General features: G+C 42.2%; 1 protein-coding gene across 1 annotated transcript; it reads right to left on the reverse strand.

The window, feature by feature from the left end:
* Window positions 1–1,187: 1,187 nt before the first annotated feature.
* Window positions 1,188–5,876, reverse strand: KBTBD6 (kelch repeat and BTB domain containing 6). Its single transcript, XM_084876543.1, has one exon. The coding sequence runs from the start codon at window positions 5,573–5,575 to the stop codon at window positions 3,443–3,445; it is 2,133 nt and encodes a 710-aa protein (XP_084732669.1). The 5' UTR covers window positions 5,576–5,876; the 3' UTR covers window positions 1,188–3,442.
* Window positions 5,877–18,104: the final 12,228 nt, after the last annotated feature.

Below are 18,104 nucleotides of genomic sequence, written 5' to 3' on the forward strand. Positions count from 1 at the left end.
ACCCTCTAGGTTCAAAAAATAACATTCTCTTGGGATCCTAGTGGTAGTCACATTTTCTATAAACAATTCTGCCTCTTAATACTATCCTGCTTTATTATTTACTAAAATAAATGTTCCTTTAAAGTTAGAATGATGAAAAGGGTGTAGAAGTTTTTAAGCTGGTATAGGAGGAAGAGACTGTCACAAGTGCTCTTACCTTGAGTCTGATGAGCTTCAAAGGTATCATAAATAATTGAAAATATAAAATTATGAATATTTGCCTTTGGGGGGAATGGATCAAAAGCTTTCCCCAGAGCCCTGGCTTGTTTTGCTCAGTGGTTAGAATGTCAGCCTGTGGATTCTAACCCCACAGGTAGTGGGTTCTATCCTGGTCAAGAACATGTACCTCAGTTGAAGGTTCTATCCCCAACCCCAGTCAGATAATGGGCAGGAGGCAATCAGTTGATGTATCTCTCTCTCTCTCTGTCTCCCTCCCTCCCCCCCTCTCTCTAAAGATAAATGGATAACCTCAAGTGAGGATTTTTTAAAAAGCTATCCCCAGATTCTCAACAAGATCAGGAACAGATAATTTTTTAATTCCAGCTCAATTAAAAATTATTAAAAGAGCTATTTCACTCTCTAATCTAGGGGTGTCGAACTCAATCAGAGAAGGGGCCAAAATCTAAAATCCAGCCTAAATCGCGGGCCGAATGGTTTACTGAACAGTCATAAACTGACAATGTCATAAACTGACAGCGGAGTGCAGTGATGACAGCGCGGTTCGGGCCACATTGCAAGGCCTGGCGGGCTGGATTTGGCCCGTGGGCCTTGTGTTTGACATATGTGCTCTAATCCATATATAGACAAGCTTATTGCTAAATTAATTCCTACTTCATCCCTTTGGAAACCATAATGCCCTTTATTATTTGAACTAAAAAAATAAAAAAAAACTTGTAAAAATGTGGGCTCTTTGAGCTTCTCAGACTATGGAAAGATACAAAAAATAATTACCATTACTCTAAATCTTATAAGTCCTGCAAACAACATTATATAGAGAATTTTCTAAAAGATGTGATGATGAATTGGAAAACTGAGATAAGGATGCTTTTCTGTCAAAAGGGATTTCCACACTGCTAGTTAAGTCATTCACTGCACAAGCAAGTATTGTATTACATTCAGCATAAACACTGAATTAAAAAGTCAGAAAGTCTGGGATTTAGTACCAGTTTTATTTGTTATTAATCACATACAAATCACTTATCAATAAAATAATGATTAACATCTATTCCCTACTTCACAAATATATCACGAAACCAAAATTCTTCCTAAGAAACCTCTTTGTAAACAAAGATATTACTACCATTTAGCTTAGGCTTTAACTGAAAGGTTGAAAATGGCAATCGAGAATTTTTCTTATATAAACTATAGATGAATAATTTGGATGAATTATCCATTGTCCTATTTCAACATGAAAAAACAGCTATCAAAAGAAGTCACTGGTGAGGAAAAGTTGGGGGGGGGGTGGGGGGAACCTACTGAGAAAGAGCTTTGCGTTAAGTACAGTGCTTAGAACAACCCTGATATCAAATGGAACAAAATTTAGCCTTAGGCAACTGAAAGCATATCTGACCTTTTAAAAGAACGCATACTGCTAAGACAAGCATCTTATTTCACAAAAAATAAACAGGAATGTTCTGTAAAATCTTCAAATGGCCCATAAAAATGCCTCCGAATACTTTTTTTTAAAACTTGTGTGTCTCCCTCTCTTTATTTTCATCTGATAGTATATCATTCAAAAATTCTGTTTCCCACCTGAGAGAGCACATGCTTTAGTACTCTGCCACAGTATATGAAATATTAGCATTCTCTCACTAGCAAATAGGAATAGTATGTTATTAAATAAAGATTTAGGAAGATAATTCTAATTGGGTATAGGTAATTTTATACACTATAAGCATCTGGTCATTTATTATGAATAATGACAACCATATCTAGTAAATCTTAAGAGTTAAGCATTTATATTTTCTGATATTTAACAATGTTGGTTTTATGTGATGTAGTCTACTTCTGGACTTTTCCTTACATAGTAACAGAAACAAAGACTAAAGCATTAATTCACAGACAAACTTAGAACAGATACAAACACTCTAATAAAATAACCATATATACCACTGCTTAGGGAAATATTTTAGATGAATATACTTTCACTATTGGCCCCCCAAAGCCATCATCCACGTATGTTATTTAACTGTAAACTTTTAATACAAAAATACCTTTAAGCTACTAATAACATTTAGTGACTTACAACACTGACAGAATATTTCAGTGCTACACAAAACAATTCTCTACTTAAAACTTAAAGTTTTAAAGTTCTTTGCTGGCATTTGATTTTATAGTTGATAGATACAATAACTACTAATCAATAAAATACTGTTCTTAGCTTATACATATTTTCAAAACCAATATTACCTCACAAAACAGTAAAGAATAATCATACATCTTGCTGACAAATCTTATAAGATGGACACCAAAACTATACAGTCAAAATATTTTAAGAATCACAATAACTTTTTAAGACAATAGACAAAAGTTTACACAATCACGTCCAATAAACAAAAGATTTATTCCTTTGAATCAATGAAGCATGTACCAAGTATAGATAAAACACATGAATTTACAAAGCAAGTTACTGGGGTTTTGTTTTTGTTTGTTTTTTAAGTTTTGTAGATGATTAGTGACACTGCTAGAATGGAATTCTTTTTAGATGGAAACTTGGTCACTATTTGCAAATACACATTTTATATTACAAATTTAAAACTGAAATTTCTTTTCCAACAGTAGAATCTTGTAGGGTTTTTTGTTGTTGTTTTTACTACCAGTGAGCTTATGGCCATTCTGTACAGTATTACATTCCTTCACATTATAAATAACCATTCAGTCACATTAAACATATATGCATCTTTTTTTTTTCTTCATAAAAGGGGAGGAAATAACTAAAATTTAACAAATTATAGTTAAGTTAGAACACACATTATATAAATATACTAGTTTAAAGTTTTGGAATCCTATTACACTGTTCTGAAGAAAAATATATACTTTCAAAACCCTACCTAGTAATCCCTATCCAGTTTTCTATTTTAAAAATTAAAATTCCAGTTACTGTACTTTAAACAGAATGGGAGGTAAAATTATCATAATCAAATATAGACATATTAAATAATAAAACAATATTGGATTTTTAGAACAGTAAATTATTAAATTGGTTTATTTTTGGAGTGCTTAAATTCTCTAACCTTAAATTACATTAGTATTTCAGATAATACCCTTTCTAAAGAAAACCTGAAATTAATCAACTTTTTTTCCAGTAAAGGGAAAGGGTATATCTTTTAGATACTTTCCAAAGCAATAAAAACACCTTAGTGTTTCAACCCATATATAACAAATTCTGCTACTCCTGTATATTTCACTGAGGTGCTACCTGTACCCACAAATCATCATCAGATAAAGAACTTGAACTTCCTGTCTCAGAATCTAGCTCACTGAATCCACCTAAATCCCATTCAGTACTAGATTCACTTGGTATTTCCTCTTCCTCAGTGAGGAAACTCTGACCAGGCTCAAGACAGGAAGGATAAACACGAGCTGAGAGGCAGAAAAAGTTAGAATCAAATTGGAAGAGGCCTAATGTAGTACCTATATTAATCCACTGGTCTCCACTAATGTCATATTCATACACAGTCACTCGGTTCTTTTTCCATTGTGGGGTGCGTGAGGTAATCAGCAACAGTTTTTGGTCATGATTGATGATCCGGTAGTTGCTGGTCTCCGACACCAAAGGAATATTATTGATCTGCCTCCATTCTCCTCTGACTGGATTGTAGACCTTCATGACTGGGATGTCACAGATACAATAGATCTCATCATTGAAGACACAGGCTTCCTGAAAGTCATGGCGCTTAAGGGAAACACACTTCAGCCACATATTGTGGTTAGGATCGTAGCAAAACATGCGCTTACTGTTGAGAGCGTAAAGGTAGTTCTGAATTACCATTAGGTCAAAGGAGATAAAAGAATGGGGTAGTGGAGCCACCAGTGCCCACTGGTTTCGCTGAACACTGTAGCATTCCACTTCCTTCAATTTAAGTCCAGTAATAGGGTCTCGCCCACCCAAGATGTAAATGTAGCCATTGAGGTAAGCCACATCCATGCCCTCACGACAGAGCAAGCGATCTGCAAGTTGCTGCCAACTATTCTGGGCTGGTTTATACACCCACAGGTCTTTCCTGGGCTGGGCAGCTAGGTAGATGTCATGGTCCGGAGAGATACAGACGGCTAAGGTGGTTACAGTTCTAGTGTGAGCAAGGCAGGTCAAAGGCGAGGGCACTTTGTAAATATCCCCGGAATAGGGGTCACAGCACAGAAAGGGATCTCTAGGGTGACCAAAGAAAATCACCATCTTCTTGGCACACACACCCAACCTGTGGGGTGGATTTTCTCCTGCATATACAACAGAGCTGCTGCTGCTGCTGCTGCTGCTGCTGCTACAGCTACTGCTGCTGCTGCTACTGCTGCTGCTGCAACAACTGCTGCTACTGCAGCTGCCGCTGCCGCTGCCACCGCCGTCGCCACCGCCGTCGCCACTGCCGTCGTCTGGCTTTGGCACCACAGACTTGTACATCATGTCACCATATCGCATCTGCACAGCCCCTTCAATAAGGTCCAGACAGTACTTCTTCACAGTGGTGTTGGTTAGCAGCCCTTTCAGGTAATCCTGATCTTCATCAGCGAAGTGTGTCCAGCGGACACACTTGAAGACTTCCGCAGCGCTGGGACCCCGCTCCTTGGGAGCCGCCTCCAACCACTGCAGGGCAACGTGACACACTATCTGCTCCTGCTCTATGTTTAGACTGTCCAGGCGCAGGACAGCCAGCAGCTGGGTCAGGGTCAGATCTGCCAGAGTCTCCTCCCGAATCGGACCCATCTGGCTGAGCTGCTTGAAGTTGTGGGCGATGAAGGCCTGGGCCTGCGACCGCAGCTTGCGATGGCCGAAGGCGTCCGCGAACTTGAGGATGGCGGTGCAGTTGGCCAGGTCCAGGCGGCGGGCCAGGAAGGAAGCGCAGGCTTCCCGCACGTACTCGAGCTGCAGCATGTCGGAGGCCGCGTACAGGCGTTCCACGTTGGCCTCACTCAGGGACACGCGGCCGGTGTAGCAGTATTCGACCAGCACCTCAAAGGACTCGGCGTCCACGTCGTGCAAGGTCACGTTCGCCTGCTGGCTCTCGTACATGCCGCCGGTGAACATGCTCTTGAAGTAGGGGCAGGCGGCGGCCAGCACGTTCCGGTTGCAGGAGAAGAGGCGGCCCGTGCCGGGCCCGCTGCCGGGCGTCACCACCTCGATGGTCACGTCGCACAGCAGCCGGGAGTCGTAGAAGGACTTGAGCTGCGCCAGCAGCGCGGCCGAGTGGGCCGTGTCCTTCAGCTCCTCCGGGCCCGTGAAAAAGGCCGACACCGTGGGCTTGTGGACCCTCTTGGGCCGTTTCCCACCGCGGGGGCTGGCGAGGCGGCGGGAGCGTGGAGCGTCTTCCCGGGCCTGCATGGTGGCGATGGCGGCGGGTGCCGAGGGCGAGAACGGGGCGCTAAGCTGGGACCGGGTTCTGGCTTCTCCTCACGCTGCGGTTGCGGGCTCAACGATAACGGTGTCTCCGGAGAGACAACCACACGAGTCCATCTACCTGACTCAGCCCCGTGCCAAGGTGCCGCCTGCCTTTATCGCGTTAGACCGCGCCAACTCACCCGTGCCCAGTTCCACGCCCGTCCTCCGCCGCAGCTCGCTCACACGGAAGGGCGGTCTGACACGGAGAGCCGCTGCCGCAGCGCTGGCATGGCAGGACCGCTAGGCGTCCGGGAGAACTACGATGCCCAGGTGGCCTTTCGCGCCTCGAGGCATGCCGGGACCGCCAGACCTGCGGGCATAGGCTCCTGTGCGGACGCGGCTGGGCGTGTCGGGAGTAGTAGTTTCCATAGTATCGCGAGATTTATCTGCCGTTCATGGTTTCCGCTGACGAAATTAAAAATAACTAATTTTTCTCGATTCCGATTTCGTGTTATGATAGAACTTTGCGTTTGGAATACAAGCTAGGCTCCCGTTCCAGTATTTATTAATTCTTTGCTTTCTCTCTTGTAGTGTTCTTTTAAGATTACATGACCCGGCCGGTGTGTTCAGCGGCGGATCGTAGACCGGGGAACCAAGGGTTCACCCCTTCGGTTCCGGGTCAGGGCACCGGTCCTTGTTGCGGGCTTGATCCCCCGTGAGGTGGGGTGTGGGAGGCAACTGATGGAGATGTTTCTTTCTCCGCATCTCCCCTCCTCTCTCTAATTATAAATAAAAACATTTTAAATATATATTTTTCTCGATTTCGGACAGGAAGTGAGAGGCAGAAATATCAATGATGACATAGAATCATTGATCCGCTGCCTCCTTCATGCCTCTGACTGGGGATGGAACCCACAACCCCGGATGTGCCCTTGACTAGAATCCAACCTGACCCTTCAGTCCTCAGGCTGACTATCCATTGAGTCAAACCTAGGGCTAACAACATTATTTTTTTTCTTATAATGAGACAAATTGCATAGGATACATAGGATTCTCTGAATATATATTTGTTCTTACATATTAGTAGAATAATAATAAGTACTTGCGCAGTTCCTAAAGTCTAAAGTTTCCGTGTTTTAGCTTTTCTTAGCATCTATGAAAAATGAAGTACCTACTCATTTGAATTCATTGGTCTATAAGGAAAAAAAATTTTCTTTTTAAATTAATCCTCACCCAAGGGTATTTTTCATTGGTTTTTTAGAGAGTGTGGAAGGAGGAAGGGGAAGAGGGAGGGAGAGGGAGAGAGAAAGCGTGAGAGAGAGAGAGAGACGAGAGAGAGAGAGAGAGAGAGAGAGAGAGAGAGAGAGAGAGAGAGAGAGAGAGAGAGAGAGAGAGAGAGAGAGAGAGAGAGAGAGAGAGAGAGAGAGAGAGAGACGAGAGAGAGAGAGAGAGAGAGAGAGAGAGAGAGAGACGAAAGAGAGAGAGAGAGAGAGAGAACTTTGATGTGGCCGAAACCGGTTTGGCTCAGTGGATAGAGTATCAGTCTGTGGACTGAAAGGCCCCAGGTTCGATTCCGGTCAGGGGCATGTACATTGGTTGCGGGCACATCCCCAGTAGGGGGTGTGCAGGAGGCAGCTGGTCGATGTTTCTTTCTCATCGATCTTTCTAGCTCTCTATTCCTCTCAGTAAAAAGTCAATAAAATATATTTTAAATAAATAAATAAATAAATAACATTGATGTGAAAGAAACACATTGATTGGTTGCCTCCGATGGGGGCAGGAGATCAAGCCTGCAAGCAAGCCCTTGACTGGAATTGAATCTGAGACCCTTTAGTCCACAGCCATTGCTCTATGCACTGAGCCAAATCACCTAGGACTGGTGTGGAGTCTTTAAGATATCTTCTTTCACCGAAACCGGTTTGGCTCAGTGGTAGAGCGATGGTCTGCGGACTGAAAGGTCCCAGGTTTGATTCCGGTCAAGGGCATGTACCTGGGTTGCGGGCACATCCCCAGTGGGGGGTGTGCAGGAGGCAGCTCGTCAATGTTTCTCTCTCATCGACGTTTCTGGCTCTCTCTATCTTTCTCCCTTCTTCTCTGTAAAAAATCAATAAAAATATATTTTAAAAAAAAAGATATCTTCTTTCACTTAGCAACACTCATTTCAGGTTCCTCTTGACTTTTCATGGCTTGATATCTTCTTTCATTTTGTTAGTGAGTAATATTCCATGTGAGGGAAGGTCAATGACTTGGGCACCTACCTGAGCAGGTATTCTTTATTTTATTTTATTTTTAAAAAATATATTTATTGATTTTTTTTTTTTAACAGGAAGAGAGAGGGATAGAGAGTTAGAAACATTGATGAGAGAGAAACATCGATCAGCTGCCTCCTGCACACCCCCTACTGGGGATGTGCCTGAAACCAAGGTACATGCCCTTGACCTGAATCGAACCCCAGGACCCTCAGTCTGCAGGCCAATGCTCTATGCACTGAGCCAAACCAGTTTTGGCGCAGGTATTCTTTAATCCTTGTGGAAGGATAGAAAGAAGCAAGAAAAATCCCTGGATAAGTGGAATAGGGAAACTGAGACAAGAAAATTAAGCCAACTAGTAAATAGCAAGACCTTATCTCCCTAACCAAGGACTCTTGAGAGCCAATAGTTTATACTTCCCCTCCCTATCCAGAGAATACATAGCTTAAATCATCCTCATTTGGAAATAAAGAACAAAGACTCAATCAATGCCATTTGTGTCAACTAGACCTAAGGACAAATAAAGTTGGGGTAACAGCTAACAAAAACCCCATTAGAGCCAGACAGACCCAAGACAAAAGTAAAATAGACCAAAGAATAATTCAAACACTCTCCTATACACTCATTTTGATGCACCAGCATATTAAAAATACACCTGGAAAATTGATGAATATTTTGCTAAAACCCTCCCCTAAGATTCTTACCTGCATGGCGGGGGGGAAAACACACAAAAAGAAAACAAGACAAAAAGTCCTCAGGACAAAGACTCAATATGGCTTGCTCTAGAGCACTCCCATGCCCCATTCCTGGGCTTGAACTTTTTACTTCCTCCTAACTCTAAAGGCCCTCGGAAACTTGCAAGCAGGGGAGCAGTGGGCAGTGGCAGCTAGTCCTAGGTTAACCCATACCCTATTTCCAACACCCTCTTTTCTCTGACTTCCCAGTGAGCCAAAGCAACCCAACCTAAGCTCATTCCTTTCCTATTACATTTCTAGAGAGCCAAAGCAGAGCACCACCTAGGCTCTCTCCTGTTGTTCCTTCTGTGCTAAGTCCTTCCTTTGTTTCACTGCCCCAGCTTTAATAAACATACTCTCGAAATCACCTAGACCAGTGGTCAGCAAACTCATTAGTCAACAGAACCAAATATCAATAGTACAACGATTGAAATTTCTTTTGAGAGCAAAATTTTTTAAACTTAAACTTCTTCTAATGCTATTGTACTTCTTCAAAACAGACTTGCCCAGGTCGTAGTATTTTGTGGAAGAGCCACACTCAAGGGGCCAAAGAGCCACATGTGGCTCGTGAGCCGCAGTTTGCCAACCATGGACCTAGACTTGTTTTCCAAAATCTTTCCTATACAAAGTCAAGAGCCCACACACTACAGGCCAGAATCTGGTAGTAACACCTTGACCTCACTCATATTTACAAAGTCTTTCTAGACCGTCATAAAAATAGGGAAGAATCTAGTAATCAATTCAGACTGATCTTCTGGGTATATTCCCTTGGGATCTGTAGAAGGTCACCTGGGAAGACACATGGGCATTTTCTTTAATTATCATCAGCTGAATTTAGGGCGTAGGCAGAGCCATGCCCTGAGAACATGGTTTCCCAATAAGGCTGGACATGTTAATCCGTTCTGACTTCATAGCAGCCCAGGGTTGGCAGGGGTGGGACTAGATATGTAAATCTAGGCCTATAAAAATAAATGCGCTGCGTGGCTCGAGTCGCTGTCTTCCTGCCTCTCCATCAGAGAGGATGACGTCCCATCCAGCTCCCAGCTTTTAAATCTATCTCTTCGTCTTCTTTCTTTCTTCCTATTATTTCTCAATCCCTGGCCACCTCCACTTAGAACTGGTTCGTTCATCTCTCTTTCCACGCTGGACGAGGAAAAGGGAGATCCCCGCCATGTTTGGCCCCCACTGCATCAGGCCCCCACAGGGATCCATGATTTATAACAACTTGTGCCACTACTAATGGGTTCCAGAGATCCCACTTTATTATTTGAAAAGCCAAATGGGCCACTCTTCAAGAGGAACTTCAAATAAATTAGAGCATCTTGACTCTTACATACAGGCTAACACCTTAGGGGAAAGGACTTTTAGAATTCATTCCCACTGTCTTCCTTCAAAAAATGATTGGTCATCCATGGCTAGTTTGACTCAGTGGAGAGAGTGTCGGCCTTTGGACTGAAGGGTCCCAGGTTTGATTCCAGTCAAGGGCAAATGCCGGGGTTGTGGGTTCAATCCCCAGTATGGGGTATGCAGGAGGCAGCCAATCAGTGATTCTTTCTCATCATTGATGTTTCTATCTCTCTCTCCCTCTCCCTTCCTCTCTGAAATCAATAAAAATATATATTTTTTTAAATTGATTGGTGAAAAATAAAAGATTGCAGAATACAAAGAGATTAATCTGTCTCTAACTTCAGAAATAGTTTAGAAAATGTTTGGAAGAACTACTCTGATCTGACTCTAAATGACTGAACACTTTCCACTTTAGTCACTAGCTTCATTAAGGCTATGACCAAAAATTAGAGTATTCAAAATATTTTATAGCCCTACCTAGTTTGGCACAGTGGATAAGCATCACCCTGTGGACGGAAGGGTCCTGGGTTCCATTCTGGTCAAGGCCACATACCTCAGTTGCAGGCTCCTTCCTGGCCCAGGCTCTAGTCAGGGTGCATGCAGGAGGCAACTATGAAGGAGGCAACCAATCAATGTGTTTCTCTCATATTGATATTTCTCTATGTCTTTCTCTCTCTCTTCCACTCTGTCTAAAAATCAATGGAAAAATATCCTCAGGTGAGGATTTATTGATAAAAAAAAACATAATATAAATTAGTGAGATGATCTCTCTCTGAAATACATGCACTAGCTCAACATCACAAGGACTCTGTTGCAAAAAGGACTCTGTTGCAAATCAAAACTATGCAAATTCAAGACTTTACAACTTAATTTGAAGGAAACAAGCTAAGACAATCTGCTCCCTCTAAAACTTCCATAGACATAATTACAGATATTGTAAAGAAAAGGGAAATAAGGCTGGATATTAACCAACCTTAAAATGCAAAAGCAAATAGGAGACCAAAAATCCATCTCTTAATGACTTTCCTCTGAGAAGCCCCCCTTTTTGGGGGAACAACTAACTAGCTCTTTTAAATCACAGCTAATGTACAATATTATATTAGTTTCAGGTGTACAATATAGTGATTAAATATTTATAGAACTTATGAATTGATCACTCTGATAAATCTAGTGTCCATCAAACATCATACATAGTTTTTATAACATTATTGACTACTAGGGACCCAATGCATGAAGATTAGTGCAAGAATGGGCCTTCCTTTCCCTGGCTGCTGGCACCCCCTTTGCTCCGGGCCTGAGCTGCCACCTTTCCACCTTCCCATGCTGCCCAGAGGCCTGGAGTGGCTGGGAGTGTGTGGAACGCCTGCACATGGTGACCACGCAAGCGTCCTGCCCCACCCCCAGCGGCTCAGCGCCTGCATATGCAAATTAACCCGCTATCATTGTTGTCTTAATTTGCATATTCACTCCTGATGGCTGGCAGGTGTTGTGAAGGTACAGTCAATTTGCATCTTACCCTTTTATTAGTGTAGATAGTTTCTATGCTATACTTTACATTCCCAGATTATTTGTAGTTACCAAATTGTACTTCTAAATCCCTTCACCTTTTTCACCCATCCCTCTAATCCCTCTCCCATCAGGCAACTGTCAGAATGTCTTCTGTATCTATGAGTCTGTTTCTGTTCTGCTTGTTTATTTGTGTGTGTTTTTAGATTTGACATATTAGTGAAATCAACAACTATTTCTTACTGTGCAAAGCAGAAGAATCATTAATTAATATCCTGCCCCTGACACAGGGTCAACAGTTTCACTAATAACACCATTATTCCTCCAGAATGCCTTCTAGTATTTTGAATCCCTAACCCCTCATAATTCAGAGTGTGACCTTATTTGAAGATAATGTTTTTACAGAGGTAACCAAGTTAAAATGGAGAATTAGGGTGGGCCTTAACCCAGTATATCTAGTGTCCTTATAAAAAGAGGAAGTTAGGACATGCTTAGAGGGAAGATGATGTAAAAAGACATAGGAGAAAAAATGGCCATCTATAAGTTAAGGAGAAAGGCCTAGAAGCTCTCTCACAGGCTTCAGAAGGAACTAATATCTTGATCTTGGACTTCTTGCTTCCACAAGTGTGAGATGATAAATTTCTTTTGTTTAAGCCACCCAGTCTGTGGCACATAACAAATGTCAACCCTAGAAAACTAATCCAGACAGCTTATCTTTTCCCACTATCCTGCCTGCAGTGGGACACAATCATCTACACCTGACTTGTCTTTGTCTAAATCTCTTTTGCGTCACTAGTACTTCTCAGTACACTTTCCTGTAACCTTTCTGGGAATAGATTTACTTCCCTGTAGGAATACCAGTATTTTTTTTCCTCTCCCAAGTGCCTCGTCCTGGAAGTCCCTGATTCCATACCTATGTAGCTTTGCTTTTTTATGAATCTCCTTGAGCATCAGACTTTTTTTGCTCCTATTAAAAAAAAAAAAAAAAAAAAAAAAAAAAAACCAGACGCTTACAAACTATATTAATTAAAATTCCTGACTCCCTCTGAGCTGCTAATTCCCCTGACATAAGCCAAACCTGGGAGACTGAACCTCTTGAAGTAGAAATAGACCCTTCCATGAAACTCCCAAGATTACCATAGCATATTTAAAATTAGAAGCCCTCTAAAATTTTCAACCTATGATTCAAAGCCTTATCAATACATCCTGTAATACTCTGACCCCCACAGAAAAGAATCCCAATGGCAAGAGATAGTGACTAGTCCAACACTTGCAACGCATAAAATAAACACAGGTTTCCTTTAGTTCCTAACCTTAATACCTTTCTGGCTTATATCCCAATCCAACATCACTCACTTCACAGTCATCAATTTATTTTCTGGTTTTCTTTCTTTTTTTCCAATACACCCCCTTCACCCTGACCAACAAAATCCATTTTGCATTCACATGGAAAAATCAACAATGCTCATAAACCCCTCAAGGGTTTATCGCCATGCCTTAGGATTAATTATTTTTTTAGGACCCTAAATGAAAACCTGAGAAACTAACCTTTCCTTGCACCTCTTTCCTTATCTAGTATGTAGATGACCTCTGTTACCTGATTTTGACAACTCTTTTGCTCTAAGCTTTTGCCCACAATAGACATCAAGTTTCTAAAAACAAAATGCAGTTATTTAACCCCATCAAGAGCATGCTGTCTCCCTTGAAGAGAAGACTTTGTCCCCTACACGTATTAACACCATCACCAATGCCCCATCCCTGAGAACAAGACGACTCTGAGGGTTTCTAGGAGTAGTTGGCTATTGCTGGAACTAGATCCCTAGCTTTTTCACTAGTGCCTCTCTCTATATGCCTTGACTAAGAAAACAGCAAACCCTGATTAAGGCTCTCCTTCCAGTGTGCATTTCAAGCCCTGAAAACTTCTCTATGCTCTTTTCTTGCTTTTGGACTTTCCAATTACTCATCACCATTTCCCCTTTTTGAATACAAAAGGGAAGGATAGACATATTCTTATTTTCAGGATAATTAGAAGCTTTTTTCTGCAAACACTATTTCTACTGCAACAATTATAGCTAAACTGCTACCAGAAAGAATCCCTTTGCTCCTTTCTTGTAAAAGAGGAATTCACTTCATAGCCTAAAATGTTACTATCCTTACCACCCTCAAACCTCTGGAAAAATGAAACAGGCAAACATCACTCTTAAATTTAAACTGTCCAAGCTCTCTGAGGATTCAGCAGGCCCAAAGCCTTGCACTTAGCTGTGATGATTCTTGAATTCTCCACTTCGGTCAACATTGATTAGTCCCTTATTAAAAAATACAGGCAGGCTAATGATGATTCTTTGGTATTTAGGTGACTCTAATTTCATCTCATACAACATCTATTCTTAAATATGCTCCCATTTATCATCTGGTTTCCTTCCCCACCACAACCCTTACATTATCTTCAAATTGAAGATTTGACTGACTGGAAAAAGATACCACCAAAAGACCAATCTTGAATCCAAGTGCAAGGGGTCTTACACTGCCACAAAACTAAAGGGGTACAAGAAGTACATATTTTATGTTTCATAATTAAAAAATGCAAGACAATTCTGGTTTTGCTTGTAAAGAGCTTGGAAGTCACCACTCATCCCAACAACAAGTACAAAACTGAATGGACTAAAAATCAACAACTCTTCTTAGATCTGTAAGGGAGGGGAGGACACGGCAAACAGCTGCTCCCAAAATTGATGAAACAGACAGAATACACGGAGTCAGACCTTGCAGGAGCAGAGACCCAGGAATAGAAACTGCTGCAGGAACACGTGCCAAGGTAGGAAAACCTGAAATACAAGTGTATGAATTGCAGGGGGCTCAGTGCTGACAACTCTGAGTTAAACATTCCTGAGGACCCGGTGATATTCTGAGATTTACCTGCAGGAGCGTGACAGATTCTCACAGTAAAGAAGGGAGAAAGACTCCCTCATTTTTTCCCAAGGGAGGAAATGGGAAAGACACCGTTTTTAAATAGGCCAAGGCACTCTGTTCTTAACAAGGTATGCCCTCAGGAGAAACTAGTTAACCAAATCCTAACCTGCTGGGGCCTTATCAGAACCTACCTTCCTCTAGCCTTCCAGGTGGGAGAGGGAAATACCCAACTCCCGGTCCACTCTCTCCCAACTCCACCCTCCTAAGGGGAAGGGAAACAATCCGAACAGTTCAAGCAGGGGTCTTCAAACTACGGCCCGCGGGCCACATGCAGCCCCCAGGGGAGTCTGATCCTGCCCGTCAGGTTTTTTGGGCAGTGAGCGCAGCCAAGGTGTTACAGTAGGGATTAGTAGTTCATATAGTCCGGCCCTCCAGCTCTCTGAGGGACCGTGATCTGGCCCCCACTTTAAAAAGTTTGAGGACCCCTGGTTCAGAGGCACAGGCTAAGGAAAGGATTGCCACATAGCCAGAGGACAATAGGACCTTTCCTCTACTCCACATCTACCATCACAGTACAACAGTTCCTTTCACTGAGCAGTCACACCCAACTATCAAAACATTAAGACAAAAGCACAATTTGAAAGTTCAGAACTAGGCATGGAAGGGATGTTGGAATTATCAGACTAGGAATTGAAAACAACTATGAACAATAAGCTAAGGATTCTAAAGGAGAAAGCAGGCAGCATGTAAGAACTGATGGGCGTCGAAACCGGTTTGGCTCAATGGATAGAGCAGTGTTTCCCAACCTTCTCTCATGATGAGAATCACCTGGTGGAGTTGTTAAAACACAGATTCCTGAATCCCAACTAAGAAGTGCTAAACTAGAATTTTTGAGAACATATAGGTAAAATTGCATACCTAACTTAGTGCTCTGTATATAAAATCTGTCTTAGAGCACTAGTTAAGTATACAATTTTACCTATATGTTCCCAAAAATTCTAGTTTAGCACTTCTTAGTTGGGATTCAGGAATCTGTGTTTTAACAACTCCACCAGGTGATTCTCATCATGAGAGAAGGTTGGGAAACACTGGGATAGAGTGTCGGCCTGCGGACTGAAAGGTCCCAGGTTCGATTCTAGTCAAGGGCATGTACCGTGGTTGCGGACACATCCCCAGTAGGGGGTGTGCAAGAGGCAGCTAATCGATGATTCTCTCTCATCGATGTTTCTAACTCTATCCCTTTCTCCTTCTCTCTGTAAAAAAATAAATAAAATATATTAAAAAAGAAAAAAAAAAAAGAAGAACTGATGGGCAATGTAGGCAGAGATGGAAAGCCTAAGGAAGGACCAAAAGTAAGTTACAGAGATTCTAGTCTAAGATGGCAAGATCCTTAACTCAGATTCTCCCACAGACACTAAATTTACATCTGTATATGGAGCAATTTCCTCTGAAAAAGAAATTAAAAACTGGTGGACCGACCGACCCATTCACATTAGGCAAATGAAAGGGAAATCACATCAAAATGGGTAGCAAAGGCTGAGACATAATCTGGCCAGATATCCCACACCTGGTGCCCGGACCCACCATGGGAGGAAACGCAACACCTGGAGCTCCACCCTGAGGAGTGAAGGGTTTGTAACTCACTGTGGGCATCCCACTTTTAAGACCAGCAGCTGAGAGCCCCCAAACACGTAGCTTACGCCCACAAGATCTGTGAACTGAGGAAAAGCTCTTAAAGGGCTCCTGACTGATGCAGGCTCACCTATTAACACAAAAACAGCCCTTTGGCCGAAACCGGTTTGGCTCAGTGGATAGAGTGTCGGTCTGCGGACTGAAGGGTCCTGGGTTCGATTCCCGTCAAGGGCATGTACCTTGGTTGCGGGCACATCCCCAGTAGGGGGTGTGCAGGAGGCAGCTGGTCGATGATTCTCTCTCATCGATGTTTCTAGCTCTCTATCTCTCTCCCTTCCTCTCTGTAAAAAATCAATAAAATATATTTAAAAACAAACAAACAAACAAAAACAGCCCTTTGGAAAATGCCCAGACTTTGTGTGAAAGTATTGGTCTGAGGGGCAGGGACCTGCTGGGAAACTCTCCGGGGATGGGAGGATGGTGGTAATATCACTGTAATTTACTAGTTATTACAGAAAAGGAGCACAGGAAAGCCAAATATTATAGGCCTTTGGGCAAGCAGTCATTTGGGCAGCTTCACCAGGAAGCTAAAGCTTTATACTCCCTAGGGAGCTACCAATCTATTCCCCGAAGAGTCCTGGAAGGGACTGGACAGGGAGGAGAATAGACACATGCCCAGTCAAATTGGGGGAACATCGGGAAGGTGTTTGCTGGGAACAGGTCATAGGACAGAACAGGTGTGGCCACTGCAAGGGCGAGAAATTTTAGAATACTTACACCCCTAAACAAAGGAATGAACTCTCTTGATACCTGTTGGTGTGTGGTGCTTGACTCCTGGCTTGAGGGGTTCTTTTGCCCCTGCTTCACAATTTTACTTCTTTCTTTCCAATTTGGATGCTATTATTTATTTATTTATTTATTTATTTATTTATTGTCTAATTGCTCCAGCAATGACTATCAATACCATCTTTTTTTTTTAAACAAAATTATTTTATTGATTTTTCACAGAGAGGAAGGAAGAGATATAGAGAGCTAGAAACATTGGCAAGCTACCTCCTGCACATCCCCTACTAGGGACTGTGCCCGCAACCAATGTACATGCCCTTGACCGGAATCGAACCTGGGACCTTTCAGTTCACAGACCGACGCTGTATCCACTGAGCCAGACCGGTTTTGGCTATCAATACTATCTTGAACAGAAGGTCACGGTTCAAGTATATGGCAACCAGAGGATTGGGGCAGGAGTTCCAGGATGGAAGCCTAGAAAACACTTGACCATATTATTGGGCATTGTAGTCCCAGCTATATTCAAAAAAATTGTCCTTTCAGGTCTAATTCTGCAGTGAAGTTAAATGCACATGCTTCTCACACTGCCTTGACAGTGGTCACTAAAATCATCCAACTTACTATGAAAATTCTAGCCCATGAAACACTCTTCTCACAGTGATTCATCTTATGAAGATTAGACCACAAAAATATGTGCTGAATATATCTATCTAATTCATTTGAAAGTTGTATTTTCTAATTATAAGTTAATATATCAGGTAATGACTTTAGGGCATTTGATTCTTTTTAAAAAATATTTTTTATTGATTTTTTACAGAGAGGAAGGGAGAGAGATAGAGAGCTAGAAACGTCAATGAGAGAGAAACATCAACCAGCTGCCTCTTGCACACCCCCTACCGGGGATGTGCCCGCAACCAATGTACATATCCTTGACTGGAATCGAACCCAGGACCTTTCAGTCCCCAGACCGACGCTCTACCACTGAGCCAAACCGGCTTCGGTGGCATTTGATTCTTGATGGTTTGGTTAATCTGAGTCAGTACCCAAACCCAAACCACATGAAGGTATGGTTATAATTGAATATATACATTTCTAAAGCAAAGAATTAGGCCTGGATATAGTCACTCTATCAAGCATCCATTGTAAGATTTGTGTGCTTGGACATCTGATCCTCTCCTATTTTAGTGGGTCATTTTCAGTATTTATCAATAGACAAATATATATATATATATATATATATATATATATATATATATATATATATATACCAGAGTCCTGCTGCCTGACTCCCCCTAGTACATGTGACCAAACCTACAGAAGAGAAAATACAGCCAAGCATACATATATCCATCATTAGAAAATAGACTC

Source organism: Pipistrellus hanaki, assembly GCF_964339955.1.
Source record: "Pipistrellus hanaki genome assembly, chromosome: 3".
NCBI classification, from domain to species: domain Eukaryota; kingdom Metazoa; phylum Chordata; class Mammalia; order Chiroptera; family Vespertilionidae; genus Pipistrellus; species Pipistrellus hanaki.

What these genes read in the sequence shown, in the direction of transcription:
- KBTBD6 (XM_084876543.1), bottom strand. Translation starts at nt 5,575, where the DNA reads ATGCAGGCCCGGGAAGACGCTCCACGCTCCCGCCGCCTCGCCAGCCCC.